General features: G+C 46.3%; 1 protein-coding gene across 3 annotated transcripts in view; it reads right to left on the reverse strand.

The window, feature by feature from the left end:
• Positions 1–5,021: 5,021 nt before the first annotated feature.
• Psme3ip1 (proteasome activator subunit 3 interacting protein 1) overlaps positions 5,022–24,617 on the reverse strand; it is a 32,047-nt gene continuing 12,451 nt past the window's right edge. For 2 of the 3 annotated variants that reach the window (XM_059264578.1, XM_059264579.1), the window contains exons 2-8: positions 23,717–23,807; positions 23,144–23,281; positions 22,376–22,474; positions 21,702–21,824; positions 15,950–16,079; positions 11,841–11,905; positions 5,022–5,903 (exon numbers count right to left, since the gene is read on the reverse strand). In XM_059264578.1, coding sequence (XP_059120561.1) covers positions 5,686–5,903; positions 11,841–11,905; positions 15,950–16,079; positions 21,702–21,824; positions 22,376–22,474; positions 23,144–23,273 — 765 coding nt within the window. In that variant the 5' untranslated portion in view covers positions 23,274–23,281; positions 23,717–23,807 and the 3' untranslated portion in view covers positions 5,022–5,685. Of the gene's footprint in view, positions 5,904–11,840; positions 11,906–15,949; positions 16,080–21,701; positions 21,825–22,375; positions 22,475–23,143; positions 23,300–23,716; positions 23,808–24,617 lie in introns of all 3 variants that reach the window. The other variant, XM_059264580.1, reaches the window with a different exon arrangement.

Here is a 24,617-nt window from a genome sequence, read left to right on the forward strand (position 1 = left end):
GTTATATATCAGCTGTCTTGTGTTATGAAAATCATGTGTGCCTTCATAGTTTTCCCAATTGACTTTTCCCTAAGAAGGACTAACAGTGTGGACTGATCACCCTCTGCACATACACATTCCAGGTATTTGGAGAACAGCCTCAGGAAAGGCTTTCTCTGGAATCAGATATCTCCCTTAGCCACTTTCAAGGACTACAGGAAACACCACCCAGGTGGGCACCCAACTTCCAAGGACTAACAATGATAACAGCCCACATGCAAGTCTCCTGACTTACGGTAAATTCCACAAGGAGACACCACCTAGGAGAGGTGGACGTTAAGTAATAGCTTTACACAATTTAGCTCGGACCCTCCCTTTATATACCGGGACTTCCAAGGCACAGGACGGAGGAGAGAAAAGAGAATGGAAGAACTAGATGGGGAAGAACTTGAGAGGAACAAACTGAGATGGGGAAGAACTAGATTGAAGGGCTAGAAGAGAGTACTAGAAAAACGAGATGGAAGATGAGGAAGAGTCAGATGGGAAAGCCCTAGCTGGGTAACAACAAGGTGAAAAGGACCTAGATGAGGCAGAATTAAGACGAGAGAATTAAGACAGAACTTAAGAGGGAGCAGTAGATAAACAGAGAAATCAGGCAAGAAAGGAGCTAGGCACGAGAACAGAACTGAAGCTGTGTATATAGGATGTTATGCCAGAGGAATTAAAGAAAGTGGACTATAGAGCTCGGTGTGCTGAGATACTATTTCCTGAAAATAGTCCTCGCCGTTAGTAGTTCTCTCTCCTGAGCCCCTGGGATGTATAATATTAAGGCTGGTCCCTCTAATATTATCCAAGATTGCCCCAGCCCTCCTCCCCGTTCCTTCCTTAATTCCACATAACACCTGTCTTCTTGCCGAGTTCTAGGCCTTTTGACAGGTTGACATGTGACTCCAACAGTGGATGTTTCTACTGAGCACCACGTTTCTAGCTCCCTGTACCAGCACTGTTCATGAACCTTCCACAGCCCGACCATGACCCTGCAGAAACAGAAACACACCATACCTACTAGACAGGCAGAATGTGGATGGAAGTGTGGCTGACCCTTGTGCATGCATACCCTACTATACCCAGCATCCCCTTAGCTCTGCAAGGGCCTTTCCCACTCAAGCTGCTAATGACCTTACACTACTCCACCGGCATGTGAGCCAGGTATCTCTGCCTTCTCCCCAGGCTAGTCCTTCCTAGCTTCTGGAATTGGGCAGCACTTGGCAGGTCCCCATCTCAGGAGCCATGGCGTATATGGTGGGAGGAACAAACTTCTGCGGCCACCAGATGCTCGTTTGAGACAGGGTCTCACTATGTAGCTCAGGCTATCCCAGAACTATGTAGACCAGGCTAGCCTTGAACTCACAAAGATCATCCTGCTTCTGTCTCCTGGGAGCTAGGGCTAAAGATGTGTGCCACCACACCCAGCTACTAACTGCTCATTTACTCCTGGCTCGGCCAACTGGGGAGTCTAGTGGCTATAGCTCCCAGGTAGGTAACAAAAAGCCAGCTGTTACGCATAAATAAAAATCCTGGTTCTGTCATGTAGCAGGGCAACCCAGGCAAGTCACAGGGCCTCTGGGAGTTTAGGGTTCCTCTACAGAATGTATAGAAGGGCTGGCTTCAGAGGGCTTTTTCAGAATGAAAAACACGAGTCTAGCAGGCTTCAGTGGTGTCACAGAAGCAGAAGACTAGCCTGTCTCCCAGGAGGCCTTTCTGTCTCCTCTACAGCTGGGGCCAGGGATGCCTGTTAATGCTGTTCCAACTCCCTCTGAAACCATCCCTTTAGCAGGTACGGGAACAACACCAGCCCACAACAGTCCTTCAGGTGTGACTGTGCATCCTGTGACTACAAAAGCGTTGACAAGACTCCAGCCGAGCATCGAGCACCAGTTGCATTCCATGCTGGCATGTATAAGTAGGCTGGGCATGCCAGGATGCCAGGAAGCCACCCAAGTCCAACCAAATAGCTATGCCGTGCACTGCCACTGAGCCCGACTTGTTTTCCTGAAGGGGCCTAAGATGACAGCTGAGTCACATACCCACAGCAAGGACATTCTAGCTAAGGAACCCGGTGTGCCTAAGCAATTAACATTTAGCTAACTGGAGCTAACGCAGAAGCTGGTGAAGCTAGCAACCAGCTCTGACCCTCCCAACATGTTATTGTTCTAGCTACAACAGGGGGATACCAGCGCCACTCAAACCTGTGTGCTGCATGCTGACAGACTCTAGACACCCTACCCTGGCAAGGGAGGAAGCTGATGCCACTCCTTTTTCCTAGGGACAGGACCGGGGCAGGTGAAGGCCCTTGCCTGCCCCTGTGCTGGTCACTAGGGTTATCTGCAGAGGGTGGAAAGAGGCTGCTCTCAAGAAGCTGAACAGCAGGCCTGGTCCAGGCAAACCGAGCTTTTCCCTTAGGTGAAAAGGAGGAGGCCGAAAGGGAAGAATTCAGGAGCTGGGAAGCAAAAGCAGAAAGTGATAAGGACTGGAGTCGTCTCTGATAAGGTACTTGACTGAGTAGAGGGTCTCCTGGGGGCGGGGGTGTCTTGCCCGCTCAGTCTGAGGAATGAGCTTTCTACTGGGTCCTGGGACCTCTGGAAACTGTACAAGGCAGGGAGTCAGCTACCTGGCTAGGTCCAGTCACATCAGCCGCTTGCTTTTTATAGAGGGAAACAGTGACTCAAATTTCAAGTCTCTTTCCTCCGCATCCAAGTGGGCAATAGGCCTCAGGTAGACGAATGTCAGGAAGTGACTGCCGTACGGCTACAAGTCGGACAGTCCCTTGCCTCCCAGATAGAGCTGGCTCTATCCAAGTGGTCTCAGAACCATAAGAATTCTGAGATAAGGTGCAGGCTTAGAGAAACCAGCCCCAACCTTTTTTTTTTTTTTTTTTTTTTTGGTTTTTCGAGACAGGGTTTCTCTGTGTAGCTTTGCGCCTTTCCTGGAACTCGCTTTGGAGACCAGGCTGGCCTTGAACTCACAGAGATCCGCCTGGCTCTGCCTCCCGAGTGCTGGGATTAAAGGCGTGCGCCACCACCGCCCGGCCCCAACCATCTTTTGTACTTTCTTACCTGACTGTAAAATCCCAGTTACTCAGGCAGCAGGACATCGGGTGGGACCGGTCCCCAGACCCTCCCCAGAGGTCACCACCGCAGATGCTCAAGTCCTGACTGTAAAATCCCAGTTACTCGGGCAGCAGGACATCGGGTGGGACCGGTCCCCAGACCCTCCCCAGAGGTCACCACCGCAGATGCTCAAGTCCTGACTGTAAAATCCCAGTTACTCAGGCAGCAGAACATCGGGTGGGACTGGTCCCCAGACCCTCCCCAGAGGTCACCACCGCAGATGCTCAAGTCCTGACTATAAAATGGTCTGTCTGCACAGAACCCGCTCATGTCTTCCTGCATACTTTCAGTCATTCCTAGCTTACTTACTAGATTTACATCAACTTAGGACGCCTACAGCAATGTGATATTCTAGAAGTTGTTACTCTCTTGTTTCGGGAATAAGAAAAGCATGTACATGTTCAGCACAGAGGGAAGGCTGGCTGCGTCTGAAGGTTAGAGTGGAGTTGCCTTCCACGTCTGCTCATTCTGTCTTCTGTGGGGGGAACGGAGGTTTGCCCTGGCTGCTTCCCTTGTTGGTTGGCCTGCTTTGCCACAGAACTGGCGTTTCAGTTACAGGTCTCTACACCGTTAGGCACAACAAACTATGCTAGAAAGGCCACCGTGTGACTCAAGCTTTCCTGAGACACCAAAAGCAGAGAGCAGTCCAAAGTTGGGCATAGTGGCACTCACTCATCAGTGATCCCAGCACTCTGGAAGCTGAAGCCAAAGAGTAAGTTTGTAGCCAGCTTGGGCTACACAGCAGACTCCTTCAAAAAGAAAGGAAAACCCGAAAACCAGAGTCTGTTCAGCGCAGTCAGCTACAAATGATGGGAGAGCTAGGAGCATGGCATGTGGTACTGAGTGAGAGCTTGCTCTGACAGGTTTAAAAACTGAAGTTAGGGGACAGTTCTAACCCTCACACCCCCGTCACCTTTTGTCAACATCAACAGAGACCATGAGGTACACTGGTGGCCTCTGAAAAGTCAAGCCACATGAAACTGATGCCTGATGTCTTGGTGTGCCTCCTGAAATGGCTCAGGGTGGCTGTGGGTGCGGGAAGGCACTGCAGGGACGACAGCACAGTCACAGGAACAATGACACAAAGGGGCAGGAGGTGCTGCAGTCTTGCCCAGTCTTGTGAGGATGGAGCTGACACGCTTGACTGACAGTCAGGGAAGATCAGCACCGGCCCTAGGAGGCTCTGCAAAGGATGGCAGCGCTCGCAGGCCTCCACAGCGGGTGAAGGAAAACCACCATCTGCTGGTGGGCACCAGTGTCAATACACTGGGAGGGGAAAGGAAGGGCTGGAGGAGATCCAGGGCCCTCTCTGCCCACGTTAAAACTGAGGAGCTTCCTCTGCCTGCCAGGATGTCAGTGCCAACACATTCGGTGTGTGTCTCACTCGTCTCACACCCAGGGGAAGGAAAACAGAACGGATACCGGAACCAGGAAGTGAAAACTCAGGTTCATTCTGAAGCAGGTACACACAGACCATCAGATATAGCTATCTCCCAACCTGAGTCCTGCACCCCTGCTCCCTCCCTCCTCCATGAGACAGAAACAGCCAAGACCTGCTGCTCATGGCCCAGAGCTGTGGTTTGGGAAGCCTGGGGACAGTGGCGGGTGGGGGGAGGGGCAGGGACAAAGGGGTGTAGAGGAAAAGTACTGAGGCAGCACCTTAGGCTGGAAATACCTCACAGTCAAAAGCTACGACTCCCTCCGTATGTGCAAACAGCAGGGCCTCGTGGAGTAGAGCACAGCCGTACCAGGCACGGCCCACTAGTTTGCAATCGAGGATTCCAGAAACTGCTAGGCATTAGTCATCTCTTTAACAAAGCTACCAGCAGTTATAGTTTCTGGCTATGATTCAGTAAGTTTGCATCTGTAATGTTTAGAATTTTAAACTAAATTTTTTTATTTCAAAAACAAAATCAAAACAATTTTCCAGGGAGAGAAGGTGGGCAGAAGATGGACATGTCATCATTACCAGCTCCTTCCTCCCTCCTCAGGCTGGATGGAGAGGGGAGAACATGGAAGAGCATCACCTCAAGGGCTGTGGCTGGCAATCTTAGTCATACAGCATCCAGGAAGGGTTAGTTCTAGGGCAGAGCTTTGTCATCCGCTAGTCAGCCCTCCTCTATGCCCACACACAACACGGGAGAACCAAGCAGCCCCCTCACCTACAACAGTATCGAGAGAATGTCTGCCTTTGCTTCCTGTGCCACCAGGAAAGGAGAGAAACGAGAAAGCAACAAGGTACAGTGAAGCCCTGCCAGCCAGCTGGTGCCGGTCCTTGCAGCGTCAGTGGCGTTTCTGAGACCTGCCTGAACCCCAACCCCTCCTATCAGTGGACAGGTTTGGTCATCTGCACTGGAGTATGAAGAGAAATCAAGCAGAGTTTGAGCCACAAGTGGACTGCGGCACATTTCTGGGTTAGGTTAAAATGTCCCATGTGCACAGGAAGCAGGCGAAGACGTTTTTTGAGGGAGGTGATGTCGAGGCAGAACAGGCATCTAACTCTCTGAGGAGATGCCCCCCGTGGTCACGTCAGGAGCTAGGGTGCTTCGAGGAAGGTGTTGGTTCGGAAGATGGAGGAGACGATCTTGCCTGTGGCATTGATGGTGCCTTCGCTGTCTGAGCTGGACTCGGAGTCACTGCTCCCGGAGTAGGCCCCCAAGCCAGGGAGGATGCCGATGCAGACAGCAGCAGATGGGCAGTGGATGGAGGGTCCGCTCAGAGAAGAGCTTCCAAGAGACACGCGGGATGGAGCCTCTGCAAAAGGGAGGACGGGCAGTCAATCTTCACGCTTCCTAATGCTGAAGGGTCAACCCAGGCCCTGGACACCATGCCAGGGCTCTCTACAGAAAGCTCCGGTGCTGAGAACAACCTATGCACTCACAGGAGGCTCTGGAGGTCTTTGTGTTACAGGTGAGGAACCAACAGAGAGGAGAAAAACAGAGCTGGGACTTGGAGTCTGCCCACACTCTCGTGCCCCCCACATCTGAGGATGTCACCTATCATAGTTTGATTCCCTGTCCTCACAAGTCAGGGTTTTACAGCAACTGTGACTCAGGTCTGACGTCTTCCTTAGCTACTCTTGTGGCCCTCAACTGGAGGCCCTCAACTGGAGACCAACTGTGAGCGATACTAACCATTTTATGATGCCATACTTAGAGACCAGCATACTGACTAGCAGGGATCAGCCATACAGTTATGCTCTTTATGGGGCATTTTCCCAGGATGGGGAGATGGGCACCTCAGAAACGGATTTATCACTTTTGCTTTTTAGTTCTTTTCTACTGAGAAGCACTGAAGGAAACATTTTAAAACAATGTCCAATGCCACCATGTATAGGGACTCTTCTTTCCAGGATAGCACAGTGACTCTGCTACTCCAATGACGAAGTCCTCAACGACAACATGAAAACTTGACAATTAAAGGGAAAGTTAGTGCTCTCAAAGAGGACCTGAGTTCCGTCCCCAGCACTCACACCAGCCAGTTCACAACCCGTAACTCCCACCTGGAGGATCCAGAAGCCCTCTGATGGCCTCCATGGTACTACATTCATGCATATACACCCAGACATGTATACATACACATAGTTAAAACCACAATCTCTAAAAAAAAAATCAAACAAACCTAAATTGAGAATAGCACTCCATTCTTTCTTCCTCTGAATGTCTCCAGTCTCATTTAGTCACTGTGACAACAACTCGTATGTAGGTGTGCTCCCTGCTTACTGCTGAGGGAAGTCGAATGCGTTGGTAAGTACACAGGCTAGAGTACACAACACTGAACTAAACCTGCGCCAGAAGCCGCTCTACTAAGTGATGCCAAAGCTCACTGGAGCAGAAGGCTCAGTTCCTAAGCCACTGCCTGGGGCTGACAAGGACATCCCTTTTGGGGTTTGCCTTTCATAAATCTACATTCGCTTGTGCAGATACCTCAAGAGAATGCAAAAGGGACATTGACTCCAAGGCTATCCTGAGAAGAGTTACCAGCTGTCGGACACAGAATTCAGCTCAGGGTGCCTGTTCCTCTACAGTAGGCAACGGAGAAGCTGCTGGAGATAGGCAATGCTCACACATCTCAAAAAGCACCGAGAGCAGTGATGGGAGACAGCAGTGAGGCTGACAAGGAAGCAGTGGCAAATGCTTGCAACAAACACCACCAAAGCTACAACTTTAAAGATGTAAAGAGCTTCTCCAATCCATTAGAGAAAGAAAACAAGCTGTGGGGCCGGGGAAATGCTTCCGCAGTGGGCGCCTGCGCTTGCCCAGCACGTACGAGGGCTCTGGGTTTGATTCTCAGCACCGCAAAAAAAGAGAAAAATAAGCAATCAATCACCCACCAAAAAGCACAAAGAGCAGGGTATGGCAGTGCACACCTGTAATCCCAACACTCGGGAGGCTGGGGCAGGAGACTGCTGTAAGTCCAACACCAGCCAAGACTGTAAATGATGATGATGATAAAATAATAAATGGGATAACCTGGGATAGATACTAGAGCTCTTGTCTAGCATGGTATGAAGTCCTGGCTTTGATCCCCAGCATTGCAAAACACTTGGCATGGTAATTGTGCTAGATAGTTTTATGTCAACTTGACACAAGCTAGAATTATTTGAAAGGAAGGAACCTCAATTGAGAAAATGCCTTCATAAGATCCGGCTATCGGGCAGTTTCTTACTTGGTTATTGATAGGGGAGGACCCAGCCCCTTGTAGGTGGGGACATCCCTGGGCTGGTGGTCCTGGATTCTGTAAGAAAGCAGGCCGAGCAAGCCAGTAAGCAGCACCCCTCCATGGCCTCTGCATCAGCTCCTGCCTCCAAGTTCCTGCCCTCACTGCTTTTGATGATGAACTGTTCTATGGAAGTGCAAGTCAAATAAAACCCTGTCCTCCCTAAGCTGCTTCTGGTCATGGTGTTTCATCACGGCAACAGTGACCCTAATTAAGGCAGTAATGCATGCCTATAATCCCAGTACTCGGGAAACAGAGGCAGGAAGATTAGAAGCTGAAGGTTATCCTTGGCTACCCGTGAGTCTGAGGCCAGCTTGGCCTACGTGAGACCTTGCTTTCAAAAACAAAAGGACGCCGACGACACAAGCAGCTCACAGCACACTAAAACGTGAGCTCTAAACCAGGCAAAGAAACGATTATCAGGAAGGAGTATGGGAGCAACAGCTCAAGAAAATCTGGCAATGACCTCCAGACTTAACCAACTATTGTGGAATGTGGTCCTCGAGCAAAATAGCCACTATCTTCATGAGACCAACTGTGGCTACTGCAAGAGACCATCCCAATCAAGCCCGCTGACTGACATTCCCTCAGAGAAGGAAAGGATGGATGGAGAGGGTCACTGGACCTCCCTTTCTAAAGATGAAGAGTCATTTCTAGGCCCTAGGCACAGTGCCAAGGCTTTCCCTGAAGAAGCCCCAGCACAACACAACCCTGACAACCAGAGGAAGACTCCAGCCACTCCTCCATCCGTCTATAACTCTGCCCTAACTACACCTGGGGTAGAGGGTAGGGTATCGTGGAAGGTGCACAGGTTAGGGAAGGTTAGCTGAGGAGAGCTCCATCTATGGAGCTAAGGAAAGCAAGGCATCGTCCATGCTGGGTGAAGACCCCCCAGTATGGCTGCTCTGGGATCTCCATGCTCCTGCAGTAACCTCTCACCCATGCTCTGTAAGCCCAATCACGTAGTGATTATCCAGGATGAATTCTGGTGGATTCTTACTGTTTGGTTGTTGAGATCTTATAAGAAGGGGGCAGATGTTTACATCTCTGCAGGGAAGGACTTCTCACAACATCAGTGATGTTCCTGAGAACTGTTTAGAGCAGGAAAAAGGAGGTGTCTACAGAAGCTGTGCTGGTCAGTGCCTGCCAACTTGGGACAAGCTGAATCACCTGAGAAGAGGGACTCTCAACTGAGGAATACCCTCATCAGATTGACCTGTAGGCATGTCTGTGGGGCCTATCGTTATTAATTAACGAGAGATGTAGGAGGGCCAAGTCCGCTATAGGCAGTGCCACCCCTGGGCAGGTGGTCCTAGGTGGTATAAGAAAACAGGCCGAGCAAGCCATGGCCACCAGGCCAGTAAGCAGCGTTCCTCCATGGCTCCTACCTTTGCCCTTGCTGATTCCTGCCCTGACTCACTATAGCGATGGACTGTGAACTAGAAGTGTACAATAACGCTTTTCCTCCCAAGGTGTTCTGGGTGGGGGTTCAACACAGCAACAAAGAAGCAAACTAGGCCAGTAGTGACTAAGTGACTAAGAATGAAGACTCTGGGGCTGGAGCAGCAGCTCAGAGCACTCAGCACAGAGCATGACCCTCATATGCACACAGTTCTGGGGGCTGGAGCAGCAGCTCAGAGCACTCAGCACAGAGTACGACCCTCATATGCACACAGTTCTGGGGTCTATCAACAGACTGTGGGGGAAGAGGAAAAGAAACATGTCTATCTTCACTGGGAATGAATGGTCTCTAAGACGTGCTAAATGAAAAAGGTGAGAAGCAGAGCAATATATGTAATTTGGAGAGAATCAGAAACATGCCCATGCATATATATGACAACTCCCCCCGCAAAAAAAAAAACAGAACATGAAAACCTGCAGCAGCATATGGCCTGGGAAGAAACTGGTGGCTAGTGAGCAGAGGAGACTTACTTTTTTACTGTATTCTTTCTAAATTATTACATACATATATTACTCATTCAGACATTGTTTTTTTTTTTTTTTTTTAAAGATTTATTTATTACGTATACAGCATGTATGCCTGCAGGCCAGAAGAGGGCACTAGATCTTGTTACAGATGGTTGTGAGCCACCATGTGGTTGCTGGGAATCGAACTCAGGACCTCTGGAAGAACAGTCAGTGCTCTTAACCTCTGAGCCATCTCTCCAGCCCCCAGACATTGTTTTTAAAAAGGCAAATTCAAAGAGCATCCTGGCCATTTCATCAGAGCAGAATAGTCCCACCACTCCTCTAACCCCCTGGATATCCTTCCAATAAAGGAAGAGAACTGCAGAAGCCTCAAGGCCTGCCCAAGGGCAGGATGCTCATCTGTACTCCCCACTAAAGTGAGGACCCCTGGAAGGGGCACCCACCCCACCCCACCCTGAGACACACTCTGGTATGGCAAAAAGTAGGCCAGAATTTATGATGGGAGTCATGGTTAATTTGGGGGAAGGTGAGGTGATGGTTAAAAATTGGATGGTTTTAATATTTGAGACATGACAATACGTTGTATAATTCATTCCTTGAGCGTTTGTTGTATTATTATGCACCACACAGAATGCTTTCAGAAGCGGAGAATAAAAGAATCAAGTTCAGAGTGCCTAGGAGTGCTGGTCCATGGAAGGATGGGGCTAAGGACAAAGCTGCAACAGGCATCTGGACTATTGTGACGCTGGAATCACTTAAGGGAAAGGACCAGAACCTCCAATTATCTAGGAAGTTTCAAGAGAAAAGAGACTGCAACTCTGACAAATTTCATTCCAAAAGCAGTTCACTCCCCACAGAGAACAAAATGGTGCCCTCTGATCTCACCATTTGGGGATGTTTCCTGCCAACTCCTGCCTTCGCCGGACCACATTGTCATAGCAAGTTAGAGAAAATTATGAATAGAGAATGTTCTTGGAATGCAGGCAGATGGAGAGAGTACATAGGCCACCTTGCATGTTTGTTGGCTCGGCTCAAGATAATTTTCAGTGGGAGAGCTCAATTTCTGTCAGGGTCGAAGTTCCCTTCTAGAGGACCAAGGCAAAGCCTTCCCCTGCAGAGGACAAGATTGAAGCAAACTTCAAGGATAGCCCGTCATTTCTGGGCTCTCTTCTCCTAGCAAAGGAAGGTATTTCTTGTCTAGCTTGTACAAGAATGCAGGGATAGGAAGAAGACGTTCAGAATGACAAATATAAACTGCTTGTACATATGTAGAACAGGCCTGGGTGGAGACATAAGAAATGTACAATGGTGTTTCTCCGTGGAAAAGGAAGTGGCTGGAAGTGAATGGAAGAGGGCGTGGGAAGAAGAGACTCTTCACTGATGATCCTTTTTAAAGGTACAGGTACCATCCCTGGTACTGTAGAGAAACAACTGAAAAAGCATTCATCATTTGTTTGAGAAAGAAATAAATGTAAGCCCTGCTTTGTTGAGTTGGATTTAGATCCTCAATCCCACAGGCGAAACTAAAAACAAACTCTTGAATTCCTCATTCAGGCCCAAGAACACGTCCCTTTACTGACAATTCTGTGCCACCTAACACTGAGGCAGAGTCCATCACATAAAGTCACCACCATCAAGGACAATAGACTCCTGAACACCAGTAGACACTAGGCTCAATCCAGTCCAACCACTAGCAGGAGCAGGGCATGTGTCTCCCACAGGTGAAATCAAGAAACCTGACATTTGGAAGACAGAGAAACCTTTTGTGAGCAGAGGTCATCTGACCAGGGCTCATAAGCACAGGGAGAACACAACTGTTATTTACCAGCTCTACTGGGTTAGAACACACTTCTTTTGTAGGGCAGCTGACACATTCATGGTAGGAATTCTGGCTTAGTATAAAATAGTTTGGCAAATTAGATTAAGGCAGGCTTATTTAAAGAGAAATAATGCGCCCCTTTCTATAAGATGCAGTGAGTCCTGTCCTTCCTACAGTCCTCGTCCACCATGAGTAAAAGGAAGAAATGAAGGGACCACACCCACCTTGAGCCTTGTCATCTGGGTCGGGGTCTGGTTTCAGTCTTTTCACACTATTGCCACTCTCTGAGCTGTAACAAAAAAACATGGTGATGTGAGCTATGTTGACGCTTAGGGATCAACACTGAGGGAATCAGAGCAGCAGAGATATTTATACGAGTCTGGGGCAGTCTTGAGGGCTGGGATGACTGAAACGATAAGCTATCATTTCACTTCCAAACCTCCCAAATATAAAATCTACCTCCCGACAAACCCAAGGGCAGAGCATGCCAACTTTGGCTTTGTTATCATTCATTCACTTGGGTAGAACCACGGATGATTTCAAGAGCATTTCCACATTTCCACAATGACAAAAAGTTCAATTATTAAAGGAAATACTTGTGATGACATGCAGAGTTACCAGAAAGATTTTTCACTAAAAAGTATCTAAAGAATGTTTCAATGGAGAAAGACATTATACCAGAGGAAGAGATGGGGACGTAAGTTTAAACAGGTATCTCATATATATGGGCCACAGTCTAATTTGTACCATGAAATACAACAAAGTCCTGGGCAGCAGTAGTATACAGAAGAGAGTGAATGTAGCACAAGGTCTGAAGGTCCCTTTTGTAGGAGGGGGGTTGTGCTAGGGAGACTGTACCCACAGCTTCTCAATAGTAGGCAAGTGCTTTAGTACAGAACTGTAGACCCAGCCCAAGGTCTTCTGTTTGCATAATTTTTAAGGAGGTAAGATAGCTTTTTATATGCCTGCCTGGTAAATTTCAAGGCCTATCACTAAAAGAATTAGAAACAAAGTATGTATCATGGAAAGAAAAAAAAATTTTAAAGTCTTACTCATTTTCCCCCTAAAAGCAAGAATATAAGAAAAAATATTTTAAAAAGTAAAAAGAGGATGTGGATGTAGCTCAGTCAGGCAGACTGTGGCCAATGCCCTGGGAAAGCTGTGGATTCAATCCTGAAAACAGCATGAACTGGGCATGCTTGCACACTCCTATAATCCCAGTACTTAGGTGGAGCAGGAAGATCAGAAGTCCAAGGCCATCTTTGGCTGTACACTGAGTTTAAAGCCAAAATGGAATATATACATCCTGCTCTATAAATAATAATAAATAAATATAAATGAAATAAAGAACAAAAGTTTTTTAAAAAAGCACTAAGATGATGGATATTATATTTTAAAATCTGAATATAAATCGCACAAACTAGTAAACAGATTGAATACATTGTTTTTTAAAGATTTATTTATTTATTATGTATACAGTGTTCTGTTTGCATGTATCTTTTTTTTTTTTTTTGGTTTTTTGAGACAGGGTTTCTCTGTGTAGCTTTGCGCCTTTCCTGGGACTCACTTGGTAGTCCAGGCTGGCCTCGAACTCACAGAGATCCGCCTGGCTCTGCCTCCCGAGTGCTGGGATTAAAGGCGTGCGCCACCACCGCCCGGCATAAATCGCACAAACTAGTAAACAGATTGAATACATTGTTTTTTAAAGATTTATTTATTTATTATGTATACAGTGTTCTGTTTGCATGTATCCCTGCAGGCCAGAAGAGGGAGCCAGATCTCATTACAGATGGTTGTGAGCCACCATATGGGTGCTCGGAATGTGAGCTCAGGACCTCTGGAAGAACAGCCAGTGCTCTTAACCTCTGAGCCATCTCTCCAGCCCGAGTGAATACATTTTAAAACAATCATTTAAAGGTACTTACCTAAAAAACTTAACAAAAAAAAAAACAACCCCCCAAAAACTCAATACCCAGAAAGATGCAAAGTGGAAGCACGGATCAGAGGAGATCAAGGCAACAGCAGTATGAGGACCACTCTGTACTGACTCCATCTGGAATTAAACAAACCCTGGTGCCTTATCACTGTTCTGTTGCTGTAAAGACACCAGGACTAAAGCAACTCTTAGAAGAAAGCATTTAATTCAGGCCTTGCTTATAGTTTCAAAGGTTTAGTTCATTATCATCATGGCAGGGAGTGTAAGAGAGACAGACAGACAGAGACAGAGAGATAAACAAGATTTTCCTCAAAATCACTTAGAACATTAACTCTAGGAACAAGTGACACAGTCTAAAACCCTACCAAAAAAATCAGGATAGCAAGGCATGTGGAGAAAATCTGTAATACTAGCACTTGGGAGGTGGAGGCAAGTATAGAGAGTAGCCTAGTCTATATGACAAGTTCTAGGACAGCCAGGGTTACACAATGAGACTCTGTCTTCAAAAACAAAAACAAAACAAAACAAAACAAAAAAACCCTGTGATATATAAACCACAATACCACAACACAATTAAGTTAGAAATTAGTAAGGGAAAAATAAATACCGAATTTCATAGCCTCTAAGATACTATGATTATAAGGTGTTAGTAATGTGTGTGTGTCGGGGGAGGTATATTAGAACCAAGTGAAGTATGGAGAAGTTACCTCAATATTGAAAATTTAAAATATATTTCCCTATTTCTGAGACAAAGAAGAAATCACAGTGGTAATTTTAAATACATAGTAAGAAATATAAAAGTGTACTTGATGAGAGCGGAAAGAAGCAAACAGCGTTGAGCGCCTCTAATTGAAGACTGAAATGAATGAGCGTGGGGATCCCACAGGAGTTTAAAACAATAGATACAAGAATGAACTTGAAAAAAGCAAAGATATGAAACAGGTTGTTTTGTTTGGATGCTTCATACACACCCTGGGGGCTTCCAGATTTTCACAGGGGATCTGAATCGTCCATGCAACCTCAACAACGAAGACTCCCACACTTTAATATATCAGTGAAGCCCACGAGTCCACAGTATTGACAAACTCTCAGGTTATTTTGAATAAACTAGGGCAGGGGAGATCAGAAACTCCTGCCCTAAGAGGCTAACGTGTCACCTTGCTACAAAAGCAACGTTAAATGATGTACTCTGAAAACCCAAGAGAGCCTCTATACAGATCAACAAATATGCTAACAGAACCCTTCCTAAATATGATATAAAGACTAATCAAGGGAGACAGTTAAAATACCCACTTGGCAGCAGCAAGAGTACCCAAGAGGTAAGTGCCCACCTGGAGAGCTCATCAAACTGGCCCAGGTCTGATTCCTGAGAGCCAATGAACTTTGAGAAGCTTACACAGGGTGTTAAAAGATTCATGCGTTTTTAAGGTTCCTTCTCAGACCACTGATCCTCCCCCTGTGCTGCTGTACCATGATGACATTTTTACATGTGCTCAGTGTTCCTAGGAACATCTGCAGCAGATAGATGTTGTGCCAAACCGCAAGACTGCATCAATACACTCTATTCAAAACATGTGGCTGGTTGCCAATACACCATATTGATTTTCCTAATAGACTGCACTTAACATCATTTCGCCCACAGTCTGGTCGGTCAAGCTGATTCAATCACTCTGGTGCCATCTCAGGATTTGAAAAGGGAAGAGCAAACATGACAGAGAACTTCTCGGAGTCTACGGTAGTGCTTCCACCCCGCATCAGTCACCAGGAGCTGGAGCCAGGTCTGTAACCCCGGCACAGCTGCCATATTCTCTCAGTGCCTCTGTAGCAGCTGTTCTCTCGGTTTTCTCCCTTGCCTGCCTGTCAGCCCTGGTGCCCTACCCCATCAACATCTTTCTCAGCCCCTCTCCAACTTCTGAGCTGAGCTGTGCTCCTCCTCCATGCTGTCACCGCTCACCAACAACAATCCTCAAGCACCTGCTGCCTCATCTGCCTAGAGACACAGAAACTCAAACACTGAACTCTTGCTTTATGACTATATGACCTTGGACAGAAGTTCTTTATCAGCCACGCTGTCTTTCCGTCTGTAAAACAAGGGGCTGTAATAAATGATGCTCTGTGAACTGGTGAGAGGAATTTGTGAGCTCATTAGAGGAAATCTGACAGGCAGCAGGTGCTCAGTGAAGAAGAGCTATAAGTCAGCTATATGAATGAGTGATCCAGTCAGTCTAGGGTCAAAGGTTACAGGGACATTAAATCTGGCAGGGGAGAGAAAGGCAAGCACACTAACGACACTGTCACAGCAACATGCCGAATAACCATTTGTACTGGGCACCATTACAAATGGCATTTCGGAGTGTATGGCCAGAGGGAGATTTACACATGTACACACTGGCTGACCTCTTATGCTTCACAGCTCCTGCCAAAAGCTTTGCCTGAGAGAACTTGTTCTTGGTTTCTACGGGTTTCACAGCCAGCTTCTTCTCTACTTCCTTATTTTCTGCAGAAATTCCAACCTTGTTGAGATTACTGTGAGTTACAGGTTAAGGGTCAGATTAAGAAAATGGAAGAAACACTACAAAGCAAAGGTAAATCCAGAGGACAACAAATACAACCCGCAAGCCCCTTGGCAGAATTAACGAGACCTTCCCGCCTTGGCTTCCCGAGTGGTTGGGATATAGGCCTAGACAGCAGATCCTGTGTGTGTGTGCACGTGTGTGCACATGTGTGTGTGAATGCAGGCGTGTCTGGGTCACTTGTGTGCATGTGGAGGCCAGCACAACCCCAGGATTTGATTTTGAGATTTGTTTCATTAAGTAACCTCCTGCCTCAAACTCGTGAATGTGCCCAGCCCTGCTTATGCTCTGTGTTATGTCTGCAGACATCTCATTTAAAATCTTCTTACTGGAAGTACTCTGAGGGCTGCACCAGCAGGACAAGCTGGTCCTCACGGTTCACCAATGAATGTCAGCAGCGTCATGAGACAGTCTGCAGAACTCAGTCTCACCCTTGGGAGGTGAGACTTATTTCTAAGGAAGTCATATATAATTTTTCAATTTCCTTATATTCCTTAAGATCTCTGTTTTGTGGCTGGCAAGATGACTCAGGGAGTAAAGGCACTTGGCACAAGGCTCGAGTTCAATCCCTAGTCACATGATAGAAGGGAGAATAGACTCCTACAAGTTGTCCTCTAACTTCCCACACACACACACACACACACACACACACACACACACACACACACACACACACACGGAGGGGGGGCCAGGCAGGCAGGACCCGATGATGCAGGCCTATATTCCAGCTGTTTGAGAGGGTAAGGCAGGAGGATCTTAGAGTTAAGCTCTACCCTGGGTTACAGACTAATCACGGCAGCCTGGGTGAGTTAGAAAGACCCTGCCTCACACTAAGAAGAAGACGAAAGGCTGGGAATGTTGTTTAGTGGTGGAGAGACGGCCTAGCATCTGTAAGGTCCTGGGTTCAGTCCTCAGTACCACAAAAAGGGAGAAATGTCCTGTGCAGAACACTTGTCCATCATGTTCACTGCCAGCTCACAAGGTCTGTCACCCTGCTGGTCTCTCCACTGGCACCATGCTCCTTCCATTCTATGCTCCCCTTCACAACTTACTGAGCAGGTAAAGACTCTGAGGAGTACAGGCTGTTAGGATGCAGTAGTGCCGTGATGGACAACAGTGACATCTAGTGCCCAAGAAATCTAAGCAGCAGCCTTTGAAAAACGGAGAGAACCAGGGACCAGACATAGGTCATCAAGCTAGGTGGCAAATGTCTTTACCAATTGAGCCAACTTGCTAGCCCTCAATCTTCGTTTTCTTAAAATGATGCTTAAGTGTGTGCACACGCACCCCACCCTTACGCCTCCCCACACACGATGCACATTTCCAGGTAAGTGTACAGAGGTCAGAAGATAACTTTCAGGAGTCAGTTCTCTCTCTCTACCATATGGATCTCAGGAATCAAACTCAGGCCATCAGGCTTTAACCACTAAGCCCATCTTGTCAGGCCTAAATGTTCATTTTTAGGACTTTTTATTTTTATGAAAGAAACAATTTTCCTAGGAAAAAATGTCAAAATCATTAGCACCTTGTGGTTCTATAACTCTGTCACTAAGGCACAGAAGCTATAAAAAAAAAAAAAGAAAGAGAGAGAGAGAGAGAGAGAGAGAGAGAGAGAACAAAATATTAAGTACCAAAATGTGAAAAAAATAAGCACACCAAAACATACATGTATTTATAATAACTAGACACAGATTAAAAAAAATATTTAACTTTACTTTTTTTCTGTTTTGTGAGACAGGGTTTCTCTGTGTAGCCCTGGCTGTCCTGGAACTCACTCTGTAGACCAGGCTGGCCTCAAACTCAGAGATCCACCTGCCTCTGCCTCCTGAGTGCTGGGATTAAAGATGTGCACCACCACTGACCCACTTACTTTTCATTTTTTTAAAGCAGAGTTTTCTCTGACCATCAAGATGGCTCGGCAGGTAAAGGCACCCGCGGCCCAGCCTGACAACCTGAGTTTGATCCCTGGGGTCTACACAGTGGAAGGAGGGAAGCGACTCCCGCAGCTGTCTTTGACCCACCCCCACATGCATGCTCCATCCTTCAACTAATAAATGTTGTTAGAAGTTAAAGAGAAGCTCCAACCTTTACAGGGAGAGTAATTTTTTTTTATTTACATTCAAAGTACAGGATTTTTTCTCTGTGTACCTTTCTCCCTTTCAAACAAATACATCCCAAAATTTTCAGGCTATTAGATGAGGCACTCTGTGTGTGTTGGGGGTGGGGTGGGGGGATGGACCTACATGTAGAAATCATAGGAGAGAACATCAGGTGTCTTTCCTCTATCATTTTCCACCTTATTCCTTTGAGATAGGGTCTCTCACTGAATGCTGTTTCATTCCAAAGTTAGTTTCAGCCAGATTGGCTGGCCAGCAAGCCCAGGGATTCTCTGGTCTCATACCTGTTTTTTTTCACATGGGTGTTGGGGAGTAGAATTCAAGCCTTCATGCCTGTACACAGAGCACCTAGTACACCACCCACTGAGCCACTTTCCCAGGCCCAGGTAAGGCTTTTTTTTTTAAAGTTTATTTTTATTTAATGTGTATGCGTGTTTGTCTGCCTATATGTATGTGTGCCAAAGGTGTGCAGCATCTGTGAAGGCCACAAGAGGGCGTCAGATCCCTGGGACTGGAAATAGATGATTGTGAGCTATCACATGGGAGCTGTGAACTGAACTTGGGTCCTCTGCCAGAGCAAGTCAACAACTGAGCCATCTCACCACCCTCTAGACAGGCATTTTTAATTATACAATTTTGGATATGCATAATTTTGCTAAATTCTAGCATAATCTTGAGTGGGATCAACTGAAGCACTACTGTTTACATGACACAAATCATAGCTCACTTGTGTTCACAAGTGTTGTGTTATAAAATACACGTTACAGCAAAGCCAGGAGTCAGCATCTGATCTAGAGTACTCATAAATGAATATACAACCCCACCAGTCCTGTCTCTACATATCTGGCTACTTGGGTGTTTGGAATCAGTATTATATATCTGCAGGTAAAGGGCCTGCTTTTCTTCAGTTTTGCAAGAACTTTCCCAGTTTCCAACTAAAGCCAACACCCCAAAGTCTTTCCAATTCTCTACTACAGTGTCACCAGGCAGAAAGTTTCTGGTTCTTTCCTTCCTGTTGAAAACAGAAGGGCATTTTCTGTTGAAAACAGAAGGGCATTTTACATTCATAGCACTATCCTCTAGAATGTTCCTCTAATGGACATTTATCTGCTAGTCTGCCAACCTAAAACAAAACAATTTATGTGGAAAATGTAATATATTTTCTTAGAAGAGAAAAGCCTGTTGTCTAAAACATGACACAGAAAGATCTGCCTATCTCCACAAATGTGTCAGCTCATAATAGTATTCTGGAGTCCTCAGGGCAGAGGTGGGGGTTCAGAAAAGTCAATCTTAAATCTACAGTTGAAACTGAGGGGTAACTTTGCATCAACTCCCAGCCTCAGACTGTACCCCAATGCCACTAATAGAACCAAGACTGGCAGCCAGTACTTATACTCCCAGTTCTGACTGACATTAACTCCCAGAGCATCTGCCCACAAATCCTCCCACGTAACTCTTTAATGGACCTACTGTACACTCACTGCAGGAAAACACTAGCTAGCATAAATATAAAAGCCTATCATCAAGCTGGGCATAGTGGCACACACCTTTAAGCACTCGGGAGGTAGAGGAGATGGATCTCTGTATGTTAGAAGCCAGCCTGGTCTACATAGTGAATTCTAAGCCAGCCAGGGATGCACATTGACACTGTCCTACCATCAATTATCAATTCACAGATAAAGCCTATTCAAACAACAGTGAGTTTACTCAACTTACATGCCTAAAATATCCAAGTAAGCTTCCTTAAAGGAGGGGAAAGTTAGGTGGGTTAGAACCCACCAATAGTTCCTATGGGTTATTCACTCATTTATTTATATATTTATTGAGAATTTACTACAACCCCGGCACTGGGAAAAATTAGTCATTCTGGTCGTTATAGAACTTATTTCACATTCCAGCAGTAAAGAGATAAAATGTGCCAAAGCAAACCAATGAAAATTTCCCCTATTTAAAACAAAATTAAGGGGCTTGGGGTGTAGCTCAGTAGTAGAACATGTGCTCAGAATGTATAAGTCCCTGGATGCCACTCTAAGTACCACCAAACGGGATTACAGACGGCAATCAAGAGCTGCAACCATACAGGTGCTTAGGGAAAGGAGTGCAGAGCTGAGACCTAAGCCATGAAATGCTAGCCTTGGGAGATCCGAGGGAAGAACATGTCAGGTTGAAGACCATGAATTTGAGGCCTGAAAATGGAATCCATTTGATGAGATGGGAACCTAAAGGCCAGAGGCCAGAGTACAGTGGACATGAAGAGTGGCTATAGAACACAGGAGCAGGTCATCTACTCCAAGTCGTGTAGAGTCTTGTAGAGTCTGATTAAAGAAGGCTGATACAAGCCAGGCATGGTGGTGCATGTCTTTGGTCCCAGCACTCAGGAGGCAAGGCAGATCTCTGTGAGTTCAAGGCTAGCCTGGTCTACAAAGGGAGTTCTAAGCCAGTTAAGTCGTTTGGCTGAGGCAGAGTAGAGGAGACCAGGAAGATCAGGAGAAGACTCTACTGTGGCATGAACTGAGAGCTCTTCATCAGCTAAGTTACATTTGGAGGTGCATGTTAAGACATTCAAATGCAGGTGGTATACCTCTGTAATACATTCAAATGCATGTGGTATACCTCTGTAATTTTAGCACTCAAGACGCAGAAGGATCACAAATTTGAGGTCAACCTAGTTTATGCAATGAGACCATCTCAGGAAAAGAAGGAAAAGTTAAGACAAGCAGAGCTTCCCACAAGGTAATATCAAGTCAAAGTAAAATGACCTTCATTGTTCCCTGAGCCTGCTGCAGGAATAGTTCTCAGGGTATGGGAAGACTGTCTACTCTTGCTAAAAACAAGAGAAACAGGAATGTTTCTAAACATGCCTTTTTAGATCTGTGGAGATGGCTTAATGAGTAAAATCACTGTCTGGCAAGCACGAGGACCCAAGTTAAAATCCCCAGCACTTGTGCAAAACCCAGACATGGTACAGACAGGCAGACCTAGGTGTTTACTTACTGGCCAGCCAGCTTAGCTAGTGCAGCAGGACTCAGCTTCAGTGAGAGGTCCCATCTCAAGGGAATAAACAGGAAGTGAAAGAGCAGGACACTGGAGGTGATCGTCTTTGACTTTAGCAGGCATGTACTGTGCACACACATGCATATAAAAGATCATAAACATGCCCTTTTAAATCTCAGGAGCCAATTTCTCCCCAGTGAGGTTGGCTACATTGCCCATCCGTCTAAGTCTAATCCTACAAGGCAAGAACATCCTGCTGCAGACTATGAGAATGTGTACCTGGTGACCCTGGAAAACATGGACTTGGATTACAACAGACATGCACATGCAGCACAGCCCACGGTCCCAGGCAGTCAGTCATTCACAGTCACAGGGCCATCAGAGCGGACACACTGGAAGGACTAGGTACAAGGCCACTGTCTGTCCATGAGAAAAGCGAGTTATTCCCTCCAAGTACAAAGGATATTCTGTACTCCTTCAGCTCCTCCAGTTCTTCTTCTCGTCGCTGCTTCTCTATCAGTTCCTGCTGCCGAGAAACCTCATCAAGGAAGTTGGTCTCATCTTCATCTAAACCTCTTACCATGTTTTCTGAAGAAATAATTGAACAAGGGATACTGAGAAGACTAAGAGAAAAATGTAGTCTTCTTTGACTTTTCCTTTCCTACATGGAAAAAAAAATTATGGTGTGTGTGTCATACGTGCCATGGCACATACATGAAGGCCAGCGGCAGCCCTTGGGAGTCAATTCTCTCCTTCAACTGTGGGATCCAGGGATCAACACACGTGTCAGCTTGTACTTGTACCCACTGAGCCATACTGTTAGCCTTTCTCCTTTTTAAATAAGCAGCAGATTCTTCGGGCAATTAAAAGAAAGAATTGTTAAACACCATGGCTTTTTTATAAATAACATAAAGTCAAAGCATTTCTCCCATTACTAGATATTAGCACAGAATTCAAATGGTATCTTAAGCTCTAAGTAAAATTGTCCAATGAGGCTTAGACGGCCTTTTTTCCACCAGACTGACTTCTGGAGGCTGGACAATTAAGATAATTCTATTGCTAGTAATGAAGACAGTTCCATGAGGCCAAAGACCATCACAGGCCCAGTGACTCTCTCAAATGTGATTTCCGAGGCTTACTGAATTTGAACTGCTCCTCATACTCCTGCTGCTTCCTGTCTTTCTGTTCCTGTAGCCGCTCATACAGAGACCGGGGGTCATAAGCCTCCTCTGGACATTCTGAAAGGAAGATGGGATAAAGCAGACACAGAATTTAGGTTGTTTCATATTATTTTGGAATCACAAAGTGTTGGATAAATAGTTAAGTCTCTATATGATCTGAGGGTGAAAATATCAAAAACAGCATAAGGTCTATATTTTCCCTTTGTATCTCAGTCAGAAAGGGGCAGGTGGTTTTCAAAGGCAACTATTAATGTCACATTGCTGACTGGATGAGCAGCCAGTCCAAACCTCAGTTCAAGCTGTGCCTCCCCCTGTAACAATGGAAGAGACGAGCAGAAAGAATCTCCTGGAAGACACTGGAGAGAAGAGGGCACATATGGAGTACTCTGGTTCTGCTATGGAGACCTCAGACAGGCTACTGCACCCTGTGAGTCCAGTTCTTAAACTCTAGCAAGGACATTAGCACCTTCTTGGCAGGGTTTTATGAGGATTAAAGAGTTAAATAAGGGGCTAGAGAGTTGTTTCAGTAGTTAAGAGCACTGGCTGCTTTTCCAGAGGATCCAGGTTCAATTCCTAGCACCCACATGTCAGCTCACAACTGCTGACTCCAGTTCCAGGGGACCGGACACCTTCAAACAGATATACATGCAGGTACAACACCAATGCACATAAAAACAAACAAAGAAATCATTAGAAAAAAGAGTGACTAACTGAGTGTCTACATACCTTGTGGATCTTCGGGTTTTCGGACTTTCTCCCACTCTTCTTGCCTCCTTTTGCGCCGCTCATCTAGTTCTGCCTCGGACACAAACCTCTTTTTGATGACAAGGTTACCATCATCCCCTCCATCCATCATGGACTAGTCTACAGGGGGAAAAAAATCTACAATTTTTTGAAGAACTACAATTAAAATTCTGAAAAGAAGGGCTGGGGATGTAGCTGAGTTGGTAGGGTGCTTGCCTATCATGTAGGAAGCCCGGGGCTCAATCCCCAGCACCTCATGCACTGGGTGTAGTACACGTCTGTACTCCTTGCACATGAGAAGTGGAGCCTTCCAGGTGGAGGCTATCCTGCCTTATCAGTGAACATGTTTTCCAGTCAGTGAGAGGTTCTGCAATCACTCTTCTGACATGGTGTTCCACAGTATGTCACACTGAAGGTATCTCTGTCCCGCCACTCTAGACCAATGGGCCTCTTGCCACAACTTGTTCTCAGCTGTCTCCTGCCCTCTAGTGGCGGCATCTGCCACTGCACCTTCTGTCAGCAGCTATTCAAGAGCAGGACACTCTCTTGATTTACCTGTTCTTGCTTCCACAGCAGATTCTAATAGAGAATCCAGGTACTCAGAGTCTGAGTCAAGTTCAGTCTGCACAGCAGGGAGGTGACAGACCTAGGTACACAAAACACGGGTGTGAGACCACAGGAGCCAGCTGGCCTAACCTTCAGCTCAGCACTCTCTATTAACCAGCTGCCCCGGTGAAGCAGGGGCCACATCTGTGCCACCAGGACTCTGACTTCAGGCCTTTCTTTCTTTTCCGAGACAGGGTTTCTCTGTGTAGCCCAGGCTGTCCTGGAACTTGCTCTGTAGACCAGGCTGGCCTCAAACTCACAGATCTACCTGCCTCTGCCTCCAGAGTGCTGGGATTAAAGGCATGCACCACCAAACAGGGGACTGGAGATCTTTACTCCTAAGCCCAAGCCCTTTAAGCATATGCTTATGTGGAAGATATCAAACCTCCTTTCCACTCATTCTTTTCTGAACTCTTCAGAGAAGCAGGGAGAAGGAAATAAAGACAGGAAAGTCTTATTCCTTCTCAAAGTCAACATTCTGGAGCTGGGGATATAGCTCAGTGTATAGCACTTGCCTAGCATGTGCTATAGCCTTGTGTTGCCAGCTTTTTGTTCTTCTAAAGAGTTATGGAATTAATCATCTACTCTGACATGTTTTATCTAAGGCATTACTAGAGACACAAACTCAACTCAATGTCTATTCCAAGATGACCTTTGACAACCCAAATAATATCATTAGAAAATAAGTCTGGGGCTAAAGAGAGGACTCAGTGATTCCAGAGGTTCAGGACTCGATTCCCAGTCCCTACATTTTGGTTTACAGTCTGTAATATTAGTTCCAGGGGATCTGACATCTTTTTGTGGCTTCTTTGGCATATATGTGGGACACAGACATACATGTAGGCAAAAC

This window comes from Peromyscus eremicus, chromosome 5 (genome assembly GCF_949786415.1).
Source record: "Peromyscus eremicus chromosome 5, PerEre_H2_v1, whole genome shotgun sequence".
NCBI classification, from domain to species: domain Eukaryota; kingdom Metazoa; phylum Chordata; class Mammalia; order Rodentia; family Cricetidae; genus Peromyscus; species Peromyscus eremicus.